The 22384-nt window shown below is 46.6% G+C and overlaps 1 protein-coding gene across 1 annotated transcript in view; it reads left to right on the top strand.

Annotated features, from left to right (window-relative positions):
* The window catches only part of ANKFY1 (ankyrin repeat and FYVE domain containing 1), a 49145-nt gene that overhangs the window by 23843 nt on the left and 2918 nt on the right, over nt 1-22384 (top strand). Inside the window, exons 8-24 of the mRNA XM_081843459.1 lie at nt 1033-1237; nt 2726-2794; nt 3409-3608; nt 4768-4865; nt 6594-6819; nt 7229-7327; nt 10458-10611; nt 11383-11551; nt 13864-13982; nt 15367-15523; nt 15663-15863; nt 16973-17149; nt 17397-17544; nt 19239-19329; nt 19720-19844; nt 20569-20715; nt 21229-21319. Coding sequence (XP_081699585.1) covers nt 1033-1237; nt 2726-2794; nt 3409-3608; nt 4768-4865; nt 6594-6819; nt 7229-7327; nt 10458-10611; nt 11383-11551; nt 13864-13982; nt 15367-15523; nt 15663-15863; nt 16973-17149; nt 17397-17544; nt 19239-19329; nt 19720-19844; nt 20569-20715; nt 21229-21319 — 2476 coding nt within the window. The remainder of the gene's footprint in view (nt 1-1032; nt 1238-2725; nt 2795-3408; nt 3609-4767; nt 4866-6593; nt 6820-7228; nt 7328-10457; nt 10612-11382; nt 11552-13863; nt 13983-15366; nt 15524-15662; nt 15864-16972; nt 17150-17396; nt 17545-19238; nt 19330-19719; nt 19845-20568; nt 20716-21228; nt 21320-22384) is intronic.

The following is a 22384-nucleotide window of genomic DNA, read 5'->3' as shown; positions in this document are numbered from 1 at the left end:
TGTGATCCACATGCACCTGCAACTCCATCTCCCTCCTTCCTTTCCTTTTTACCCCATCCCATCCTTTCTTGGCCATTCCATGGGCTGTTTGTGGAACCTGCACAGGCTGCGCTTCCTCCATAAGAGCAAAATCCAGAAATAGGACTGCTACTTTCTCAGGGCCACCATTTCTGGTGTTTCCCCATTTAGGACATAAGCACTAAACTGTATGTGAATTGACATGTCATATGGATGCATCAGAACTTTTATTTTTTTTTTTTTTAAATCTGTTTTTCTATATGGTTCCTGGTGGTCTCCCATTTAAGAGGCCAACCTGGTCCAGGCCTACTTAGTCTTAGCTGTGTTGCAACCTCAGATACTCCCAAATATGCCTGCTTCTCGACTCTCTTTTAAACAGCTTATTTTCCATTCTTCTCCCCATCCAAACACATAGGGAAAGCAGTCACTTAGAAGAGAGAGGCATCCAGCAACTTTATTGTGTGTCCTCCGTGTGTTATTTGTATTTTCTTCAGAACTCTAAATAAGCAGAACACAGTGAGCCAAACAAGTTGCCCAGGCACTTGCTGAATAATCTTGCTTTATCTTCTTACGTGAGTGTGCTGTGGTGATGAGAGTGTTGGACTAGGATTTTGGATTCCAGGCTTCAAATTCCCACTTGGCCATGAAGCTAACTGGGTGACCTTGGGCCAGTCGCTGCCTCTTAGCCTAGCCTACCTCACATGGTTGTTTTAGGGATGAAATGGGGCAGGGAGAAGCCAACCTTGAGCTCACAGTGTTAATAACACACCCAAAATAGAGACCACTAATCCTCTTTCCATCAAAAGCCCTGCATATGGGTCTTTTAAAAAAAATTTAACAAACCTATTCCTTTTCTACAAATACAAGGAATATTCTGCCGTTTACACTTTTCTGACTGATATGGCAGATGGGGAAGGATTGTTAGGGAGGGTTTGATGCAAGGCTTTCTTTGGAGCGAGTGCTTTTAAAAATCCTGTTGCTTGACTTCTGCTCTTTCCTTTTCATTCCCCAAAGGAGATAAATTTGCTGCTAGCTTCCTTGTTAAAAACGGTGCCCGGGTGAATGCTGCAACCTTGGGAGACCAGGAGACTCCCTTGCACCTCGTGGCCTCCTACAGCCCCAAGAAGCACAAGCCAGACATCATGGCAGAGATGGCACAGATTGCAGAGTCCCTCTTGAAGGCAGGAGCCAATCCGAACATGCAGGACAGCAAAGGAAGGTGACTGTTGGGTGGCGTTGTGCTTGTATGTTTCCTTGACCTATTGCTTGAAATGTTGATCTGGACATCTGAAGATGCTTTATGCAGAATTGGAAAAATTGGTCCATCAAACCCTTGTACGTGCGGCCTAGGACCCACGTACCTATGGGACCACCTCTCCTGGTATGCCCCGTGGAGGAACTTAAGGTCCACAAATAACAACACTTTGGAGGTCCCGAGCCTCAAGGAAGTTAAATTGGTTTCAACTAGGGCCAGGGCCTTTTCAGCTCTGGCCCCGACGTGGTAGAACATTCTTGTCACAAGAGACTAGGGCCCTGTGGGACTTGACATCTTTCTGCAGGGCCTGCAAGACAGAGCTGTTCGCCTGGCCTTTGGTTTGGAATCGGTCTGACCCTTATGTTTCCCTCCCCTTATGGTCTTGATTTATCAGCTACTTTAAAATGAGGCTGCATTTTAAATTGCATTTTAACCTATATTTTAAATTGGGTTTTTTCCTTTTCTCCCCCCCCCCTTCCCCCCTATTATGTTTTTACTGTGATTTTATTGGTGTTAGCTGCCCTGAGCCCGGCTCTGGCCGGGGAGGGCGGGGTATAAATAAAATTTGTTGTTGTTGTTGTTGTATTGCTTACGTTGGCTGGCAGAGGAACCAGTGATAGAAACTGCAACCTTTGCACGTAAAAGCATGTACGATATTGATGGGATTCCGGTGCCAGGGTAAAACGTATCTGTTATCCCAGGCATCTGGTGACTGAAATTTGGGCTGTTTGATGTCTTAGGTGGTGTTGAACCAGCGGGTGGGGAGAGATGCCAGGTGACCAGGCGGTGGTAATTCAGATCTATCCGTAGGAAGTGGAGCAGGGTTAAAAACACCGGGGTCCTGAGACTCAGGAACCAAGAGGACAAAAACTTCTTAAAAAGAATGGGAAAAATTTATAATTTATCTAGGAGACCACTGCAAGCAGATGGAAATATTAGCAGGATTTGAAACTCACTGGTAATGTAACAAATACTATGGATATTATGGATTGATTTAAAATATAGAATATGGAATAATACGCAGTTGTAAATGCTGACAGTAGGACCCATGGAGGGGATGGGGCGGGAAGTCTCAAGATTCAGATTAATCTCTGTATATGGATATGCATTTAGAATGTTATAAATTTATATTTGTAAAATCAAATAAAAACGATTTCAAAAAATAAATATCTGTACCCCGTTAAGTCTGTCACTGAAAATAAGTGAAACCTGTTGACGGGTACAGAAGTAAATCTAAAACCAACTGCTGAATGCTTAGTAATAGCTGTTAATAATTAAAATGGATGTTGGTCTCCGGTGTAAATAACACAAGCAGGTAGAGCCAGTTGAGGGAGGAGTCTAGTGTCACGTGCTCCAAGAAGTTGCCGACTTACAAAAGAGATCTTGCTCCTTGACCTTTGGAAGACCTTGTGCCCTAATTCAACTGACCCCTTTCTCTTTCTGCACCCCCAGGACTCCACTGCATGCCTCCATCGTTGTGAGAAATGACCCAGTATTCAGCCAGCTACTCCAGTGCAAGCAGTAAGTCTGTGCGAACTGGATTAATACAATTATCTATCTGAATGGTGCTCTTAATAGGAGAAACCATGTCCTTGTCAAGTTTTGGGTACGTTAGGAGACCGTCTGGGAACGATGGACTTTTCCTGAATTTCAGGCAGAGTTTTCCTAAAGGCTGCTCCTCCCTTCGTAGCCGGCATCTTGCCTTGCAGTTATTGTCTGTGGAACTGTGTGTTTCTTATCACCGTTCTGTTTTGCAACAGACACTTGGGTGGGTCTTCTCGATAGGGCAGGGAGGTGGCTGGAACGGTGAGCTTGGGTAAGTGGCTCAGTTGTGGCAGAATGGAAGTGTTTCTGTACTAAAAGGTCTTGCAGGATTCAAATTCAAGTTGCAAGACCTCCCAGTAAATGAAAAGCTGCCAGTGAGAATGGGCAAATCTCAATCGGGAGAAAAAGAATGCTAGTTGTCTTGGTAGGCAGAAAATACAAAAATTGGATGTTGAAGGCACAATAAACAGACAGGTGAAATCCGGTGAACTGGCCAGTGTTAGAAAGCCTTGATTTGTGTCTCCTGAGAACAAAGTCCCGGACTTGAAATTGTTCGTGGGGCATAATCGGAATCTTGTTGTCGTTGCCAGGCTCGATTTGGAACTGAAGGATCATGAAGGAAGCACTGCTTTGTGGCTTGCTGTTCAGTATATCACGGTGTCTTCTGACCCGTCCGTCAACCCCTTTGAGGATGTCCTGGTGGAAAATGGCACTTCCTTCGATGAGAACAGCTTTGCGGCCAGGCTCATCCAGCGCGGCAGCAATACGGATGCTCCCGACACAGCAACCGGTGAGAGAAATTGTGTCGTCCCAGTAACTCAGTCCCTAAGAAAGCAATTGAGAAATCAGATAGAAGACAAGCCAAAGGAAGAAAGAGGCAACAGCAGAGCTGAAACTCTAAAGCAAGCACCCTTTTGGTTTGCTCTAGCACAGAGGGCAATGAAAAGAGGGTGCAGTGGGAGGGGTGTGTGGCCTGCATGTTACAGATAGCTAACTTTTTTGTGAATTGAGCAAAAAGACACTGGAGTCTCTTGAGGAAACAAAATTCCAGCTGTTGTACATCGGAGAGGACAAATCAAAAGGGCCTTGAGTGGCACTGCCCCAGTTGTGCAACGCCTTCTTTCTGGAGGCATGGGTGTTTGTGGGTTCATGGTTTGATGGAAATTTACTTGGGTTTGTTTTTCTTCTAATTATTGGTGGCGATGGTTAGGCTTAAGTGTGTTTTATGTTATAGGACTGATTTTGAGGTTTTATTGTTGGTATTGCTGATATAGTATGGTTTTTATGCTGTGGCTTTATTATTGATGTTGCTGGTGCTTTCCTGTTACCTTAATTGTGTTTTGTGATTTGTAATAATGTGTGTGTGTTTGTGTGTGTGTGTGTGTGTGAGAGAGAGAGAGAGGGGGGGGGAGAGAATCACTTTGAGGTCACTTGTGACAAAAAGTGGGTGCTGTGGGTTAAACCACAGAGCCTAGGACTTGCCGATCAGAAGGTTGGCAGTTTGAATCCCCGCAACGGGGTGAGCTCCTGTTACTCTGTCCCTGCTTCTGCCAACCTAGCAGTTCGAAAGCACGTCAAAGTGCAGGTAGATAAATAGGTACCGCTCTGGCGGGAAGTTAAACGGCGTTTCTGTGCACTGCTCTGGTTCACCAGAAGTGGCTTAGTCATGCTGGCCACATGACCTGGAAGCTGTACGCCGGCTCCCTCGGCCAATAAAGTGAGATGAACCCCAGAGTCGGTCACGACTGGACCTAATTGTCAGGGGTCCCTTTACCTTTACCTTTTAAGCATAATAATAAGGACGTCAGTAATAAGCCACGTCAGTTCAGTTGTGCCCTGCCCTCCAGTGTCCTGGCTTAGAATGCAAGATGACGGCTTGAATTTCGGCTCCTGTTCTAACTCTGCTTTTTCTTTCTCTCTCCCCCATCCGGGTGGCTGGCTGCCTGTAGGAAACTGCTTGCTTCAAAGAGCAGCAGGGACAGAAAACGAGGCTGCCGCTCTGTTCCTGGCAACCCATGGGGCCAAAGTTAACCACCGGAATAAAGCGGTAGGTGAAGAGAAGGGAATGTCGAATGAAATAGAACTCTGCTCAGACACTCCATATATCTGTTTGGTTCATGGAGGGAAATTAACAGCAAGCCCATAACTGCTTACTGTAGAGTGCAAGTATTAAAATGGTGATAGTTTGGACCATTTCTCATTTTACTGTGATGAGATGGAGAAAGGGCGTGTGTGTGTTAGGCCTGGGCGATGTATCAATTCATTGCCCAGGGCCATGGCACCTTCACCGGGCAGTATATCGCGGGTGGGGCTTGCTGCACCTGACTGCCACAAGTGGCCGACGCAAGGAGGGAGGAGCAAGCTGCATTGGCCCTGGCCCCATGGGGTGTCAGGGTGAAACCGCTGCCGATTCTGCCAAGGGAGTTCCACCCCAGTGCCTTGTGGGGCCGGGGCTGATGCAGCTTGTTCCTCCCTCTGTTTTTCAACATTGGGATGTATTGCTATATCTCAGTGTTTGGCCAAGGGACGCAGGTGGCGCTGTGGGTTAAACCACAGAGCCTAGTGCAACAACGGCAGCAAGGATACTCATCGCAAAAAACTGGAAAACTCAAGATCTACCCACACTGGAAGAGTGGCAGATGCAGCTGATGGACTATATGCAACTGGCCGAGATGACTGGCAGAATCCGTGATCTGGGAGAAGAGAAGATGGAGGAAGACTGGGAGAAATTCAAGATGTATCTACAAAAACATTGTAATTTGGCTGAATGTTAAGAAGGATGCTAGCTTATAAAGAATTGGCCACCACTAAACTAGATTTAAATTTGATGATAAGTGAGACTTAAGAAAATATAAATTTTTTTGGAAAAAGTGCTAGATTATATTTGAATGAGTGGACATGAGATTGTAAACAAGTTGATAATTTGTTTGGAAAAAATTTTAACGATGTAAATGGGAGCGGGAGACGTGAGGGAGTCCAAAGAAGTAATGAAATTGTTGTGATAGAAGTAAGATCGTTTATTATTTGTGCATTTATATTTTATAAATGCACAAATTTTATTTGTGCATTTATATTTTATATTTAAAAACTTTAATAAATATTTATAAAAAAAAAAATAAACCACAGAACCACAGAAGGTTGGCGGTTCGAATCCCTGCAACGGGGTGAGCTCTCGTTGCTCGGTCCCTGCTCCTGCCAACCTAGCAGTTCAAAAGCACGTCAAAGTGCAAGTAGATAAATAGGTATCGCTCCAGCGGGAAGGTAAACGGCGTTTCCGTGCGCTGCTCTGGATCGCCATAAGTGGCTTGGTCATGCTGGCCACATGACCCGGAAGCTGTCTGTGGACAAACGCTGGCTCCCTCGGCCAGTAAAGCGAGATGAGCGCTGCAACCCCAGAGTTGGTCACGACTGGGCCTAATGGTCAGGGGTCCCTTTACCTTTACCTATTGTTTGGCCAGTGATACATTTCAATGTTGAAAAGCTGACATCATCCAGCCTTAGTGAAGGAGCAGCTGCTCCCCTGTTTTATTTCCTCTTCCCTCCCCACTCTTTTTTCCTTTTATATTGCGTCTCTTAGATTGAGAACCTGCAGGCAGCCCTTAGTTCTAGCAGATGTACAGCGCTTAGAAAATTGAGGAGCCACAAATGTGTTGACAGTTGTTTGTCGCGCACTGAGCTCTGTGGGAGCTGCTTTTGAAGTCCAATTCATGAGTCTTTTCTCTCCCACTTGAAATCGATTGTCTTTAAAGTTTTCCAAATTCTCCTTTCCCTAAAGGGGGAGACCCCGCTGCACACAGCTTGCCGGCATGGCCTAGCCAACCTCACGGCAGAGTTGCTGCAGCAAGGAGCAAATCCTAATATCCAGACGGAGAAAGCCGTGCCTGCCCAAAAGGGGACAGCGATGCCCAGCACGGCAGATAACGTCAGCCTGCAAACTCCTCTTCACATGGCAATAGCTTATAACCACCCGGATGTGGTGTCCGTCATACTGGAGCAAAAAGGTAAGCCTTTAGTGGGGAGCTCCCAGCTGGGAGGGGGTGGAACTGGAGGGAATAGGAGCAGAAAAGCAGATAAATGAACCATCAAAAAGAGTCTGCTGGATCAGGCCAGTGGCCCATCTAGTCCAGCACCCTCTTCTCACAGTGGTGAACCAGATGCAGCTATGGTAAGCCCACAGGTAGGACCCCCAAGCACAATGGCACTCTCCCCACATCCCATTGGCTTCCATCAACTGGCATTCAGAGTCATTACTTCCTCCAACTACAGAAGGGTAAACTACAGAGCCCAGAACTCTTCTAGGGGTGGGTGGGAAATGTTCTTTAAAGGTATAATGCGTATGCAGCCTGGTATCTTCGAAGCAAACAGGATTAACTTCAGGCTTAAAAGAGAATTAATGGTTTTCTCTTCTAGCAAATGCCCTTCATGCTACCAACAATCTGCAGATCATTCCTGACTTCAGTCTCAAGGACTCCAGAGACCAAACAGTCCTGGGATTAGCCTTATGGACAGGTAAGCACCAAAAGATGGATGGTCTGAAATTTTAGGAGCACGTGGGCAGAGGTGGCCTCAACTCCAATAAATAATAGAAGAAACCTTTTTTAAAAAACAAAAAAATAAGGATTGTATTCAACCAGCAGTTGACGCTTTAAAATTCCATTATCGTGACTGATAAGTCCATTGATTTCAGTCGGTTTTCTCAGAGCGTAGTTGGAGCCCTAAGGGAGCAATCCAACCGGAGTTAAGCATCTTTCAATCCCGCTGCTTTCAAAAGGGAGAGAGATTTACAGTGGTGCCCCGCAAGACGAACGCCTCGCAAGACGGAAAACCCGCTAGACGAAAGGGTTTTCCGTTTTGGAGGCGCTTCGCAAAACGAATTTCCCTATGGGCTTGCTTTGCAAGACGAAAATATCTTGCGAGTTCCTGCAGGTTTTTTTCCCTCCCCCCCCTTTTCTAAGCAGCTAAGCTGCTTATCAGCTGATCCGCTAAGCTGATAAGCCGCTAAAAGCCGCTAAACCGCTAATAGCGCTAATCCGCTAAGCTGTCAATGGGCTTGCTTCGCAAGACGAAAAAACCGCTATACGAAGAGACTCACGGAACTGATTAATTTCGTCTTGCGAGGCACCACTGTAAGTCTGTGTTCCATTTCTCCTATTGAAATCACTGGGACTTTATAAAGTGCTATGACTTTCCATCCACTTGTCTGTAGTGGGTATGGGGGAAATAGAAAAAGAAATACTTTATTGTCACTGTACCACATGTTTACAGTGAGATTAAACGAGGCCCCCCCCCCCACCAGTCTCTCAGTCCTTGTTACACTCTGTGTGCTGTCATACAGCCACCTTGGAGCCTCTTTCAAATAAGAGGGGAGGTGAACTGTTTAATGCTGAGTAGCTAGTTGATCCCGTCCCTCATCCTGTGCAGGCCATATATTCTCCACTTGTACATCATAGGGCTGATTGGGGTTGGAAGTTCAACAGCACCTGGAAAGCCACAGGTGGGGCTTTCACTTTTTTTAAAAAAAACAGCATCTACTTATGTGCTGGATTACCAAAGTAGGTGGCAGCGGCAGTGGAACCCTTCATAGTTGTTCTCATAAACGAATCTGTTCTCCTGTTTCAACGTAGCGCAAACTAACAGGCCTCCGACCGCAGGCTGCTAGAAAGCCGTGTTTGTCTGACAGAAGTGCATCTGAGCCCTTTAATTTGGCATATTTGTACCTAAACAAATTTTGTGCCTAAAGCTGCCGGGAGGAGTAAAGTTCAAACTCCAACTTGCCTGCAAATCCCTGAAAACTTTAACCTCTCGCAGTATCTTGACAAGAGAAAAAAGGGATCAAATTAGAGAGGCCTATAATTTGGACAAAAAAATAGGCTTCCAGGTGGAAAAATCAAAATTGGAAACAGAACTGTTAGAACCGAAAACTAAGATATTGTCAAGAATGTATAACTTGCTGTTAAAATGGAATACACAGGATGAAACGGTTAAATCAGCTATGATTAAATGGGCACAAGACATTGGTTATAACATCATGTTTGCTGACTGGGAAAAGTTGTGGACCACCGGTTTGAAATTTACGGCATGTAATGCCCTAAGAGAGAATATTATGAAAATGATTTATAGGTGGTACATGACCCCGGTCAAGCTTGCAAAAATTTATCATTTGCCTGATAATAAATGTTGGAAATGTAAAGAAACTGAGGGAACATTCTTTCACCTTTGGTGGACGTGCCCAAAGATCAAGGTTTTCTGGGAAATGATCTATAATGAACTGAAAAAGGTATTTAAATATACCTTTCTTAAGAAACCAGAGGCCTTTCTCTTGGGCATTGTCGGCCAACTGGTGTTAAAGAAAGACAGAACATTCTTTATGTATGCAACAACCGCAGCAAGAATACTTATCGCAAAATATTGGAAGACACAAGATTTGCCCACCCTGGAAGAATGGCAGATGCAAGTGATAGACTATATGGAGATGGCAGAAATGACTGGCAGAATCCGTGACCTGGGAGAAGAGTCGATGGAAGAGGACTGGAAGAAATTTAAAGACTACCTGCAGAAACATTGTAAAATGATTGAATGTTAAAATGATGTTGGATTTAAAGAGAATATGGCATCAGTGATTTAGTTAAAAGGAGTATGCAAAAATTCTTAAAAAGAAAAGGGGGAAAAGACCAGAGTAATATTATGTCAAACTTAAACAAAATGACACAAGGGTTTAAGCTATAAAGAATAGCTAAAATGTGATAATGAAAAGAGAAGAAAAATTGGAGACATAATAGGTTGAAATATATAATTATTAATGAGGTCTGAAAGAGGGTTAGAATTTGCTGAACTTGATTGTGTAAAGGGGAACACAAAAAAGGGAGATGTGAGGAAGTCAAGAAAGAAGGTTATATAGATAATAAGTTAGAAAATGGATTTTTTCTTGTTTATGTTTTTCTTGTCTTTTTCTGTTTCTTTGTGATGTATTTTTTTCTTTTTGCTGTATCTGTTTTTTTGTTGTTGTTGTATGCTTGTTCTATTATATAAAATCTTAATAAATATCTTTTTTTAAAAAAGACAAGAGAAAAAAGGGGAATACAGCTGAATTTACATGGCTTCATACTCCAACTATGGGAGCACAGTCTCAGGATTGCAGGCCAGGTCCTAGGACTGCAGTTTGAAGGTTCATCTGTATAGAGTAACCTTCCCCAGATGTTGAGCGCCACTTATTAACATATGGAAGTCACCAGGTTTGGGGCGTCCTATTGTTAAATACCATAACATGCAAAGTGTCCCAGAGTAAGGATTTGTTTATTTTCGAGTGCTTCTGTCCCACTTTTCTAAAAGACAATGAAAGCTACAGACAATGCATTTACTTCTTTTCAAGAAGCTCAAGGGTAGCATACATCATTTCCCCCCGTACCATTTTATCCTCATAGCAACCCTGTGAAGTAGGTTAGGCTGAGAGCAACTGGCCCCCAGCGAGCTTCATGACTGATGGGGGATTTGAACCCAGTTCTCTCATGCCTTATCTGACTGTCTAAAATGGGAGGGGAGAGAGTGGGAGCTCTACAGGCAGTCATGAGTTCCTTGAAGGAAAGAAAGGGCAGAAATTTAACGGATAAATTGGACATTTCTTTCCTCTCCCCCCCGGCAGGAATGCACACTATTGCTGCTCAGCTGCTTGGCTCTGGGGCCTCCATCAATGACACGATGTCAGACGGGCAGACTCTGCTGCACATGGCAATACAGAGGCAGGACAGCAAGAGCGCCCTCTTCCTCCTGGAGCACCAGGCAGATATCAGTGTCAGGTAAAAAGGCCTTGGTTGTACTTGCAAAGTTGTGTAAGAGTCTTAGCACAGAGGCAGGCCCAGTGCCCCCGCAAGGCACACTCGGGCAAATGAATTGGGGCTGGCTTGGGCTGAGCAGGTTGCTTCTGCTCTTCCCACACCCCCTTGCCTCAGAGGGCATCAGTGGGTTCTGCTGGTGGGTGGAGGTTGACACCACAGAGAACCAAGGGTGATAACAGAAAATGCCACCTGAATTATCTTGGCACCATAAGGATGGGATCTTCGTTTATCTTCTATTATGGTTATGAGACGGCAACTTGTTTCTGTATGGTGCTTTTAAAAGAACCTCAAAGAAAATAAGGGGTACCGCAGACTCACTTGTGCCCCAGCTGATTAGTTCAGGGATGATGAATCTTTGGCTCTTAATAAAGGTTTATCTTTCAGTACCATTTTGAGCCTTTATCGTCTCTTTTGTTCTTTCTGCAATTTTTTTAATAGTACAGTGGTACCTCTAGTTGCGTTCACCTACGGTTATGTATCCTTCTGGATACGTATGCGGCAAACCCGGAAATATTTTCCCAGGTTTCGCTGCTCATGCATGCACAGAGGCGGTAAACCATGCCATGTGCAGAAGCAGCACCTTTGGTTGCGAATTCCTTGGGATGCGACTGGAGCTCTGGAACGGATCTCATTCACAACCGGAGGTACCACTGTACTTCCCTCCCCCAAACTGTCGGTGATGCACCGCCTGTGGCTATTTGCCTGCATATAGCACAGTGTGCTTGTTTGCAGGACTCAGGATGGTGAGACGGCCCTCCAGCTGGCCATCAAAAACCAGCTCCCTCTTGTCGTCGATGCGATCTGCACCCGGGGAGCAGACATGTCTGTGCCAGACGACAGAGGGAACCCTCCGCTCTGGCTGGCTCTGGAAAACAACCTGGAAGATATTGCTTCGACTCTGGTAAGAGCAGTGACTGCTGCAGCCTCTTTTATCTTCTTCTATTAGACGTTGGAATCCTTTTCACAGTCATCATCACTCTTCTCTAACCAATCAACTTGGAGATGTTTCTGTACAAAATGCATGCCAGGATAAAGTGGGGGGGGGGTCGTTGTTTTGTTCTTCAAGTCATTGGGCATAATGAAACTAGGGAGGAACTGAAAAAGAAGGCTTTGCTGTGGGAGGTGAAACCTAGGGAGAAGTCCGAGACGGAAATGCATTGCAAGCTTGGTTGTGGCTGGTGTTGAGAGCCACAGACCTTATTGTCTTTCCCGCTCCCTTTAATGCATGATGTTGCATGACAGTGTTGTGAGTTGCTTTCCCCCTGCTCACAGACACTGCACTGGTTGCAGAATCAATGAAACAGCAGTTGGATATGGTTTGAGTATCCCTGGGGCAGCCATTCCCAACCTACTGTCCTCCAAAACATGTGGAGCGCACCAGGTTGGGAAAGACTGGCCTAGATGTTGTGAGTAGGAGAGAGGGAGGCAACGAGAGGCAGGGCTGTTGTATTCAGCTATCAACGACAACAGCTTGAGAGTAGCTGCTGCCTTCCTGGCGGAGCTTTTCCTGTAGCCTCTGTTCCACCAAAGGGGATTTTAAAAACAAGGTATCCTCAGCAAGTTCTGCGAGTTGCATGATGCATTCTTCTTTCACATCCGAGTTCGTTCAGTGGTTTTTTAACAGGTTGCACTATTTTGAGTGCATTGTTAAATTTATATTTTAAAAAAGAGGGCGGGGGAGTGTAAAATGTTTAAAGCAGGCAGGGTTCCTAAAACCAGATAGAAAAATGCTACACAGAAATTTATGTCAGGACTCCAGTACAATATTGAGAAGGGCTGGTTGCACACTCTGCCAAAACCCCTAATAGCTTACTGGAGAGACTGAACAAACGCTGCTCATTTAACAGGTTGAGCAGCCTACGCACCTTCAGTTTGTGTGCACGACCCTCCCACAGTTATCATATTTTAGTTTCTAGGCATGCAAAGGATTCTAATGTCTCTTCACCAGTATTCTGGAGCACTGTTCCTATTGAAATCAGGGAGGCTCCTACAGTTCTGTCCCCTGCTGAAAACATGTTTGTTGTCCAGGCTTTTTTTTTTCTTCTTTTTTTTTTTTTTTTGAGAATTCCTTTGATTCACTGCTGGTCATCTTGTTCTGTATTTTCTTATTTTATCATTTCACTGTGTTTCAGTGGTTTTAGTAAGATAACATGGTCAGTTATCTGCTGAAACCTTTTTGGGTGTGCAGAGTGAGCAGTGTTTAAACTAGTGGATCTTAGAGAGTGGGCTTCTTGCAATCACACACAGAGAGGTAGGTAAGAAAATAATAAAGCTGTTCATCGTAGGAAATAATGTGATTTGCAATAGAAAAGTTTCTACTTCCATATGAATCTATGCTTTCTCCTTGGTTCTCTCAGAGGATAATTAAAGATGACCTCTCACCTTGAGGTCCAAGCAAGAAAGGTATAAGGAGGAGGAAATTATAAGTCGGATGCAACGTGAGAATATTAGTCTCACCTAAAAGAGATAGAGTTAGGGACCTCCAGATTCCCAGACTATCCATGTATCTTTAACCTTTATCTGCCTTAGCCCATGCAAATCCCATTTTTTAGATAATTCATTTTATCCCCCTTCTGGTTGTTCTGTATTTTACGATTTTATAATTCTATGGTGTGGATATTTTTACACACCACAATGACTATTTTTAAATGAATTCCAGGTTTATAGATAGATACTCTTATAAATTAAACTGGAATAACAAAGGCAAGCCATGTTGTTAAAAAGAGCTTCGGTAATCAGTTGTCTTTAATAGGCTCTTCAGCAACGAACAGACTGTAGAAACAGAAGCCCTCGCTGCCACTAACTGCCTGTGTAAGAAAAGCAGAAAAAGAAGTGCCAAATCATTAACCTCATCCCAGAAATGCCTTACTCCTTCTGTTTTGTTGTTAATATCATCTGCTTTATAATGTGCGTTATTTTCAAGTCTGTTTTTTAAAAAATTCTTCTTAGTTCTAGTAAAAAATAACTGTATTCTGCTGTTTTCTAAAAGAGAGGGGGGAAATAACTGAAGAGCTTTGATTTCTGTTGCCCTTTGGAAGCCAGTCTTTGTATTTCTCCATGTTGTTGTTTATTGAATTTATATACCACCCTATATCCAGAGGTCTTGGGGCAGTTCACAGCACAAAATCAAAATCAAATGTTTTAAATTAAGAACCCAAACATTAAGCACCACTGTGCTACGTTCCCCCCTAAGCATCTTTTCTCTGCCTGTAGGTGAGACACGGTTGCGATGCAACGTGTTGGGGTCCAGGACCGGGAGGCTGCTCACAGACTCTGCTGCACAGGGCCATCGATGAGAACAGCGAACAGATCTCCTGCTTCCTTATCCGCAGGTCGGGAACAAATCTGTTGTCCAAACTGCTTGAGCCAACAGTTAAGGCTTTGTAAACCAATAGGCCATTGACTTGGTGGGATCCTGAAAACAATGTCTTTCCTTCCCCATCAGCCAACCTGTTGACAAGCCGCTGTGTGTGGACCCAGTGGGCCAAATATACTTTGGAAGGGGGCGCAGCTTATGGGAGATTGCCTTATTTGCGTGCAGAATGTCCCAGGCTAAATCCCTTGGATCTCCAAGGATTCTTCCTCCATTGGGAGTTTTCAGCAGAGGTTGTGCGGCCATCTGCCACGGATGCTTTAGCTGAGATTCCTGCATGGCAGGGGGTTGGACTAGATGACCCTTGGGGTCCCTTCCAGCTCTACAATTCTATGAGTGTGATTCCAGGAAAGGCTGGGAAGGCCCCTGCCAGAAATACAGTTTGTTGGTGTAAACATGAACCAGTGCTTTGATGCCATATAAGGCCATTTTCTATGTCCTCCTTTCCATTAATCTTTTACTCACAACCTTGAGGACTGGAAACCTGCTCTCTTTTTAGGGAAAGGGCTTGGAATGTGTCCTTTGCATGCAGAAAGCACCATGTTCTGTCTCTACATAGGACTGGGAAAGGACCCTTGACTGAAATCCTAGAGCAGGATTTCCCAAACCTGGGTCCCCAGCTGTTGTTGGAGTACAACTCCCATCATCCTTATCTAACAAGACCAGTGGTCAGGGATGATGGGAACTGTAGTCCAAAAAACCCAAGCCGGAGACCCACGTTTGGGAAATCCTGCATTCGAGAGCTGCTGCCAGTCATTGTAGGCAGCCCTGAGCTTTAGTAGTAGTAGTAGTAGTAGTAGTAATAATAATAATAATAATAAGAAGAAGAAGAAGAAGAAGAAGAAGAAGAAGAAGAAGTTTTATTTATATCCCGCCCTCCCCAGCCAAGGCCGGGCTCAGGGCGGCTAACAAGCAATAATAAAAACAAGTTGAATGAATACCACTTAAAAACAAGATTAAAATACAACATTAAAATATTAAAATGCAGCCTCGTCACAGGAGGAGAAAGGAAAAAGAAAGAGGGGGAGGGAATCAAATTGGCTCCAAGCCAAAGGCCAGGCGGAATGACTCTGTCTTACAGGCCCGGCGGAAATAAATCAGATCCTGCAGGGCCCTGGTCTCATGAGACAGAGTGTTCCACCAGGCCGGGGCCAGTGTTGAAAAGGCCCTGGCTCTGGTTGAAGCCAGTCTAACTTCCTTAGGGCCCGGGACCACTAAGGTGTTGCTATTTATGGACCTTTATGTGGCTTATTGGTCCAGCTCTGTGCAAGGCAGCTTCCAGGGTTCTCTTGCCATGCTTCCAGTTGTCGAGGCTGACGGTAGCACTGTTGCTTCCTTCCCAGCGGCTGCGACGTCAACAGCCCGAGGCAGCCAGGGGCCAACGGCGAGGGCGATGAGGAAGCCCGCGATGGACAGACGCCCTTGCACTTGGCGGCTTGTTGGGGCCTTGAAGAAACGGTGCAGTGCCTTCTAGAGTTTGGAGCCAATGTAAATGCACAGGTACGAAACAGAAAAAGCCTCATAGGCTTTATTCTATTTCTGCTGGCGGGTCCTTTCTTGTGCCACTGATGTCCTCCCGACCTTTGCACGCGTTGCATGCTTGTTTCATGCTGCTGGCTAACCCAGCCTGTGTTTGTAGGATGCAGAAGGGAGAACGCCCATCCACGTTGCCATTATCAACCAGCACGGTGTCATTATCCAGCTGATGATCTCGCACCCGGAAATCCAGCTCGGCATACGGGACCGGCAAGGCATGACCCCTTTCGCCTGCGCCATGACGTACAAGAACAACAAGGCGGCAGAGGCGATCCTGAAGCGGGAACCAGGAGCAGCCGAGCAGGTACAGGGGACCAAAGTGCACCCCCTCATACATGCTCTTGTGTCGTTAGCCCGGTGACTGAGGCATCACAGTCACTGTCAGCGTGTCATCTGAGGCCTGCACAGCATCCAGGATAGAGAGAGAGAAGGTGTACACAAAATGAAAAAACTTACATTTTTAAAAATGAGTTTCTTTTTGCATTTTCAGGTTAACAAGCAACAACAAAGAAAACAATTAAAATATAATCCATAAATCCCCTTTGACTTCCCTCCTCCCCTTTTGCGGATCCTTATGCCAACATTTTTCTCCTGCGTATCCTCTCTAAACTTGGATGTGCATGTGTGGCATCCTTAGACTGGGGATGGGCAGCCTCTGGCCCTCAAATGTGGCTGGGGTTTGACATCTCTCAGCCCCAGGCAGCATCTCCAATGGTCAGAGGTGATTGGAGATACAATTTAAGAACATCTGGAGTGCAAGTGCTTCCCCATCCCAGCTGTAAACTGCTATTGGAGCTGGCCATTGGTTCGAGTCCTACCCTCCTGTTCTGGAGGGTAGATCTCAAACCAATGGCTTCCAATTACAAGAAAGGAGGTTCTGACATAACATCAGGAAGACCTTTCTGATGATAAGAGCTGTCTGACAGTGGAACGGTCTGACCCGGGAGGTTGTGGACTCTCCTTCCTTGGAGGTTTTTAGCAGAGGTTGGATGGCCATCTGTCATGGATGCTTTAGCTGAGATTTGTGCACTGCAGCAGGTTGGACTAAATGACCCTTGGGTACCTTCCAGCTCTTTGATTCTATGATCAATCTTTCATATCAGCCCACTGACCAATTGGTATTTTGCAGTTCTTGTTGACAGCCGTGTGTGTGTGTGTAAGCAAGCAACCTAAAACACACTGCATCAATCAAATGCCTAAGAAATCCCAGTCTCTTATTTCTGTTCCCCTCCTGACAAGGAAAAATCTATATGAAACCCACAAGGAACAGGGTAGTGAATGGCAAATTTTCAAACTATAAAACATGTCTCAGGGTGTGTCAGAAACCAGGGGTTGTGTTCAACTAGGTTTCATTCTAAGCAGATGCGTTGAAATTCACAAATGTGACTAATTATGGTTTTGCCACTGCCATAGGTTGACAACAAAGGCCGGAATTTCCTCCACGTGGCCGTTCAGAGTTCCGATATCGAGAGCGTGCTCTTCTTGATCAGTGTCCAGGCAAATGTCAATTCCAGGGTCCAGGATGCCTCCAAGCTAACTCCGTTGCATCTTGCCGTTCAGGCTGGCTCTGAAATCATTGTTCGTAACCTGGTACGTGTTGTGGAAGGTGGCGCCTGAAATCTGCCGTTTTCATCATGGCTGGGGCAGGGGTGTAAGGAAGAATAAAATGCATCTGATTGTCCTACGAACTAGGTCCTAGCAGATAACTGGCAACCAGTGTAGCAGCTGCTTGAGGACAGGAGTTACATTTTCAACCGGCCTATGGGTGGCTGCCATATATAATCCACTAGATTAGACCCTGAGAAACTCCTCCTTCCTTGTCTTCTCCTCACAACAGCTGCTTGCAGGTGCCAAAGTCAACGAGCTGAACAAGCACCGCCAGACAGCTCTCCATCTCGCTGCACAACAAGACCTTCCCACCATTTGCTCAGTTCTCCTGGAGAATGGAGTGGACTTTGCAGCTGTGGATGAAAACGGGAACAATGGTAAACTCTGCTCTTTTTTTTTTTTTTGCTTGTTTCCTGGCAAAATCATTAGCTCCAGCTTGGTCCTCCCCCTTTCTCCAAGCTGTTGTAGGGAAAGGATTTCCTGGGCCAGAACAGACACCTTGGTACTGTTGCAGATCCCTTTCAGGATTCTTTTGAGGCTGGGAGCAGCGTTCGTGGTGGCACTATAGTGTTATTTCCAGCAAGTCCTCCCTCAGCAGGGCCTAGAGTAGGGATGGGGCCCTCCAGATGTTGTTGGACTGTGACTCCTGCCATCCTGTTCTGACCGGGACTGATGGGAGCTGGAGCCTGGAGGCTGGCTGCTTTGTTGTCCGTGTTGTGTCTGCTGCATTTGTGCAGGAGCATCTATAGCAAATGGCATCGGCTTCAGAACTGTTTCCTTAGTACAGTGGTACCTCAGGTTACATATGCTTCAGGTTACAGACTCCGCTAACCCAGAAATAGTCTTCAGGTTAAGAACTTTGCTTCAGGATGAGAACAGAAATCATGCTCTGGCGGCACGGCGGCAGTGGGAGGCCCCACTAGCTAAAGTGGTGCTTCAGGTTAAGAACAGTTTCAGGTTAAGAACGGACCTCCGGAACGAATTAAGTACTTAACCAGAGGTACCACTGTATTTTAGCTTTCGTTATAAAGAGGAACTGCCAAGTTTCTAGCTGCTAAGCTTGTGGAGGGATGCTGGAAATGGGAAAGTGCTCTGTGCTTGCTGAAATCTGAGAAGGTGGGCAGGAGTACCCATAAGGAGCAGAAGTGAGGATAAGCCATAGAATCGTAAAAAATTGTAGAGTTGGAAGGGACCCAAAGAGTCACGGAGTCCTGCAGTGCAGGATTCACAGCTAAATAAATGCAAGTAGGGCACAGTGCGGAAGAAACTATGCAGTGCAAAAGAATACAGTGGTGCCCCGCAAGACGAACGCCTCGCAAGACGGAAAACCCGCTAGACAAAAGGGTTTTACCGTTTTGGAGGCGCTTCGCAAAACGAATTTCCCTATGGGCTTGCTTCGCACGACGAAAATGTCTTGCGAGTTCCCGCAGTTTTTTCCCGCTTTTTTCGCCCTTTTCCTAAGCCGCTAAGCCGCTTAACAGCTGATCTGCTGATAAGCCGCTTCTCAGCTGATCGCTAAAAGCCGCTACACCGCTAATAGCGCTAATCCGCTAAGCCGTCAATGGGCTTGCTTCGCAAGACGAAAAAACCGCTAGACGAAGAGAATCGCGGAACGGATTAATTTCGTCTTGCGAGGCACCACTGTATCATCCTAATCTGTAAAATGCATACAGGTTACATTATTCCTGTTGGACTCTTTTTGTGTAGAGTCCTCTCTTTAAAATGATTTCTTAAAAAAAATTAAAAAGGACCTACGGACAGTATTAAACTAACCTGGTCCTGCCAGTGCAAGGAGAGATTTACACCTCTCTAACCATGTTCCCCTCAGATCTGCTCCGGAGCATTCAGGGAACCTCTAGAACAGATTGGGGGGGGGGCATGTGGGGGGAAAACATTCCATTGCCCAAGGTGAAATTCTTGCACAGATGGAAATCTGGTTTAATGCAACCTGGTTTTTATTTTTATTTTTGCATGATTTGAATGCAGCCTTTGGTTTTAAGTGGCATGGAGAGGTGGCTACAGATCTTCCCTTTCCCTTTGAATCATGCATTCCATCTCTCTCCCTTCTCAGCCCTGCACCTGGCAGTGATGCAGGGACGTCTGACTAACATCCGTGCCCTCCTGACAGAGTGCACTGTGGATGCAGAAGCTTTTAACCTCAGGTAAATGTAACAGCCGCCTTTGGGACTCTGAGCATCTCTGTACTATTTTCTCTCTCATTCAGTAGCAGGGGGGCGAGGGGCTTCTCCTCCCGCTTGCTTCATTTAGCGGAAGGGCTGTGCAAGGGATTCCTTGGTAATTTTGCAGTATTGGCAGGATGTTCCATGCCCTCTCCTGGTCTTGTCTTGGAGCAGGACTTGGGCCCAGCTTCGTAAATATTTATTTTGTGGCAACGGCAAGCCCTAGCAGTGGGCCATAGGGGGTTTAGAAAGCTCCCCTTTTACTCCAAAAGTACCACCCCAAAAACGTAACCCTGCAGTGGGGAGCAGAGGACTTCTTGCCCTGCGCCGTGGCTTTTGTCCTGCGTGACATCCTCTCTGTCTCCTTGTCAGGGGTCAGTCCCCGATGCACATCCTGGGGCAATACGGGAAGGACAATGCGGCAGCCATCTTTGACCTCTTCCTGGAATGCATGCCGGAGTATCCTCTTGACAAGCCAGACGCTGAAGGGAACACCGGTAAGCCTCGGCCGATGGGTTTGGCTAAAAAAGTCATGCAACTACCATCATCAAAGTAGCCTCTCAAAGTCCTCTTGCAGGTGTCTTGCTGTCCTGGACTAGCTGGATGCAGTGGAGTTGTGGAAGGAGTCCCCAAGGGGAGAAGGAAGGCCCGGAGTCAGGGGTTTGGTGTTGGGACCATGATGAGTGGTCAGAGGGAGAAGAGGGGAACAGACAGGGAGGAGGTGTCGGAAGCTGAAGAGGCAACAGGGCTTAGTGAGCAGGAAGAGGCTGTGGCAGAGAGCAGTCTAGAAGTGGCAGGGTGGGGGGGGGGGAGAGAAGAGGCAGAGATGAAGCAGGCTGCAGAAGAAGCCAGGAGGTCTCCCCCTCCTGCTACGACCAGTTCCATCCCACTTGATCTCCCAGAACCAGAAGTGGGATGAAGAGGGCAGAGCAAACACAGACAAGGTGGGGAAGTCTCAGATTTCAAGGGAAGGACCTAGGAGAGCGGTAGGAAGGTGGGGACCTTAAGTCCTCACAACTGTCTCATTGGGGCAAGACCTGCTGGGAAGAGTTGCCTAGCCTCCTGAGTTAACTTCACTGACACCATGTGATTTATTGCTGACCTGCTCCTGGCTCTTCCTGTGGAATTTCGCTTGCCTGGGTGCAGGACAATTGGCAGTTTCAGGACTGGCTAAGCAGAGACACGGACAATGAAATCTCCTCTCTCTCTCTCTCTTCCCAGTGCTTCTCTTGGCCTACATGAAGGGAAACGCCAACTTGTGCCGGGCCATTGTGAGAGCTGGCGCTCGCCTGGGCGTCAACAACAACCAAGGCATCAACATCTTCAACTATCAAGTTGCGACCAAACAGCTTCTCTTCCGGCTGCTGGGTAAGTGCCCTTGAGCCCTGCTGCTTCTTTGTCGTGCAGCAGGTGGGCTGTGTGTAGAGAAGAAGGAGGCCTTTAGGCAAGGCTTGCAGGGAGGGAGAGGCAGGAAGCCGCCTCAGTCTGAGGGCCACTTTAAGTTAGACCAAATCTCTACTAGTGGGATGATCAGCTGGTGAAATTATTTGAAAGAGGGCAACCTTACAGGGGCCACATGCCACGGGTGGGTGTGGCTAGAGGCAAAAGTGGGCGAGACAACAAATGCAAATTTTCCCTCTGCCCCATAAATTAGTTTCCACACTCCCCTCTCTGTCCTTTTCGCCCAGGCAAGCAGAAGTCACGATCAGAGCTCAAGCCCTTGAGGGGGCTGCACAAATTGGGTGAGATGTTGAGGGTGAGATGTCTAGTGTGTCTGGCAGGCAGCTGTACACGTGGCTGAATTCAGGGCTTGGGTAGGTCACAAGCCATGGTGGCAAAGGCTGGCGAGGAGCCTCTTGCATTTAATTCTTTCTTGCGCAGACATGCTGTCCAAAGAACCCCCCTGGTGCGATGGCTCCAATTGCTACGAATGCAGCGCCAAGTTTGGGGTCACGACAAGGAAGCATCACTGGTAAGGGGCGGCCTTTTCGGATTGATCCACCACTTGGGCGCAGCTTTGATTTGTTTCATAGGTAGTTCCGCTCAGAACCTGCCGCCACCCTTGGAAGGCTGCCTGGGCTGAAGGCATAGCTCCCTCCAGAGGAGGCGAAAAGTTGCCTCTCACCTCTTCCTAGACTGGGCCTGGGGAAGGGGAGGAGAGGCAGAGAAGCCCATTGGGATAGGTTTCAGGGCTAGCACAGACCTGCTGTGCAAGGGCAGGGCATGGGCAGTGTGGAAAGGACAAAGAGTTCTTCACTGAAGCACTTGAGGTCTATGCAGCATGAGACAGTAGTGTGCTTGCTTTAGCGATCTTGTGCACAGAAACATGAAGACCGTGTGCCTTTGGTTGTGGTCCAAAACACAGGATCCACCCCATAGTTTCCCCCCCACCCATCATCCTAGCTCTGCACGCAGTGGGAGAGTGTTTTCAATATGGACCATTTGGGGCATGTGCTACCTGGCCAGGTAGCTTAACTCTATAACTTTTAATCCTTGTTTGGACCACCACCAGAGTGCTTGGAGCAGGTTGGAAGGCCAAGGAAGGAGAGTTCTTGGAGCTCTTAGGGGCTCTTACCTCCTTTCTTCTGCTCTTGGGATTTGGTAAGCCAAGGGTGGGGAGCTTGTGGCCATGCCGATGCTGTTGGGCTACAACTCTCATGGTCTCTGACTGTTGGCCACGGGAGGCAGATGGGAGTTGGGAGTCTTACCTGGAAGTCACCAGGTTCCCCCATCCCTGTTGATTAGCACTGTAATTAACTGATGAGCTGCTTTCGATGAAGGTACCGCAGACTTTTTAATTCTGGGCAGCCCAGTTCCCATCTCCGGTCACAAGCTGCTTTATGAATCAGCAGGAAGCCTCCCCTTCAGAGAAATGGCTCCCTTTGGCACTGTGTCGTCTTGGGTCCAGGCAGGGGGTCTGTCTGCTAGGTGGGGCTCAGGACACAATGCCAGCTTTCAGAGCAAGCACCTGATGAATGTGGCAAAGGGGTACGATCCCCTGAAGGCGCAGCAACACCCCCCTCTCTTTCTAAACTTC

Source organism: Podarcis erhardii (assembly GCF_964252035.2).
Source record: "Podarcis erhardii genome assembly, chromosome: 16".
NCBI lineage: Eukaryota > Metazoa > Chordata > Lepidosauria > Squamata > Lacertidae > Podarcis > Podarcis erhardii.
The sequence above is the reverse complement of the archived record's forward strand: the minus strand, read 5'-3'. Positions and strand labels throughout refer to the sequence as shown.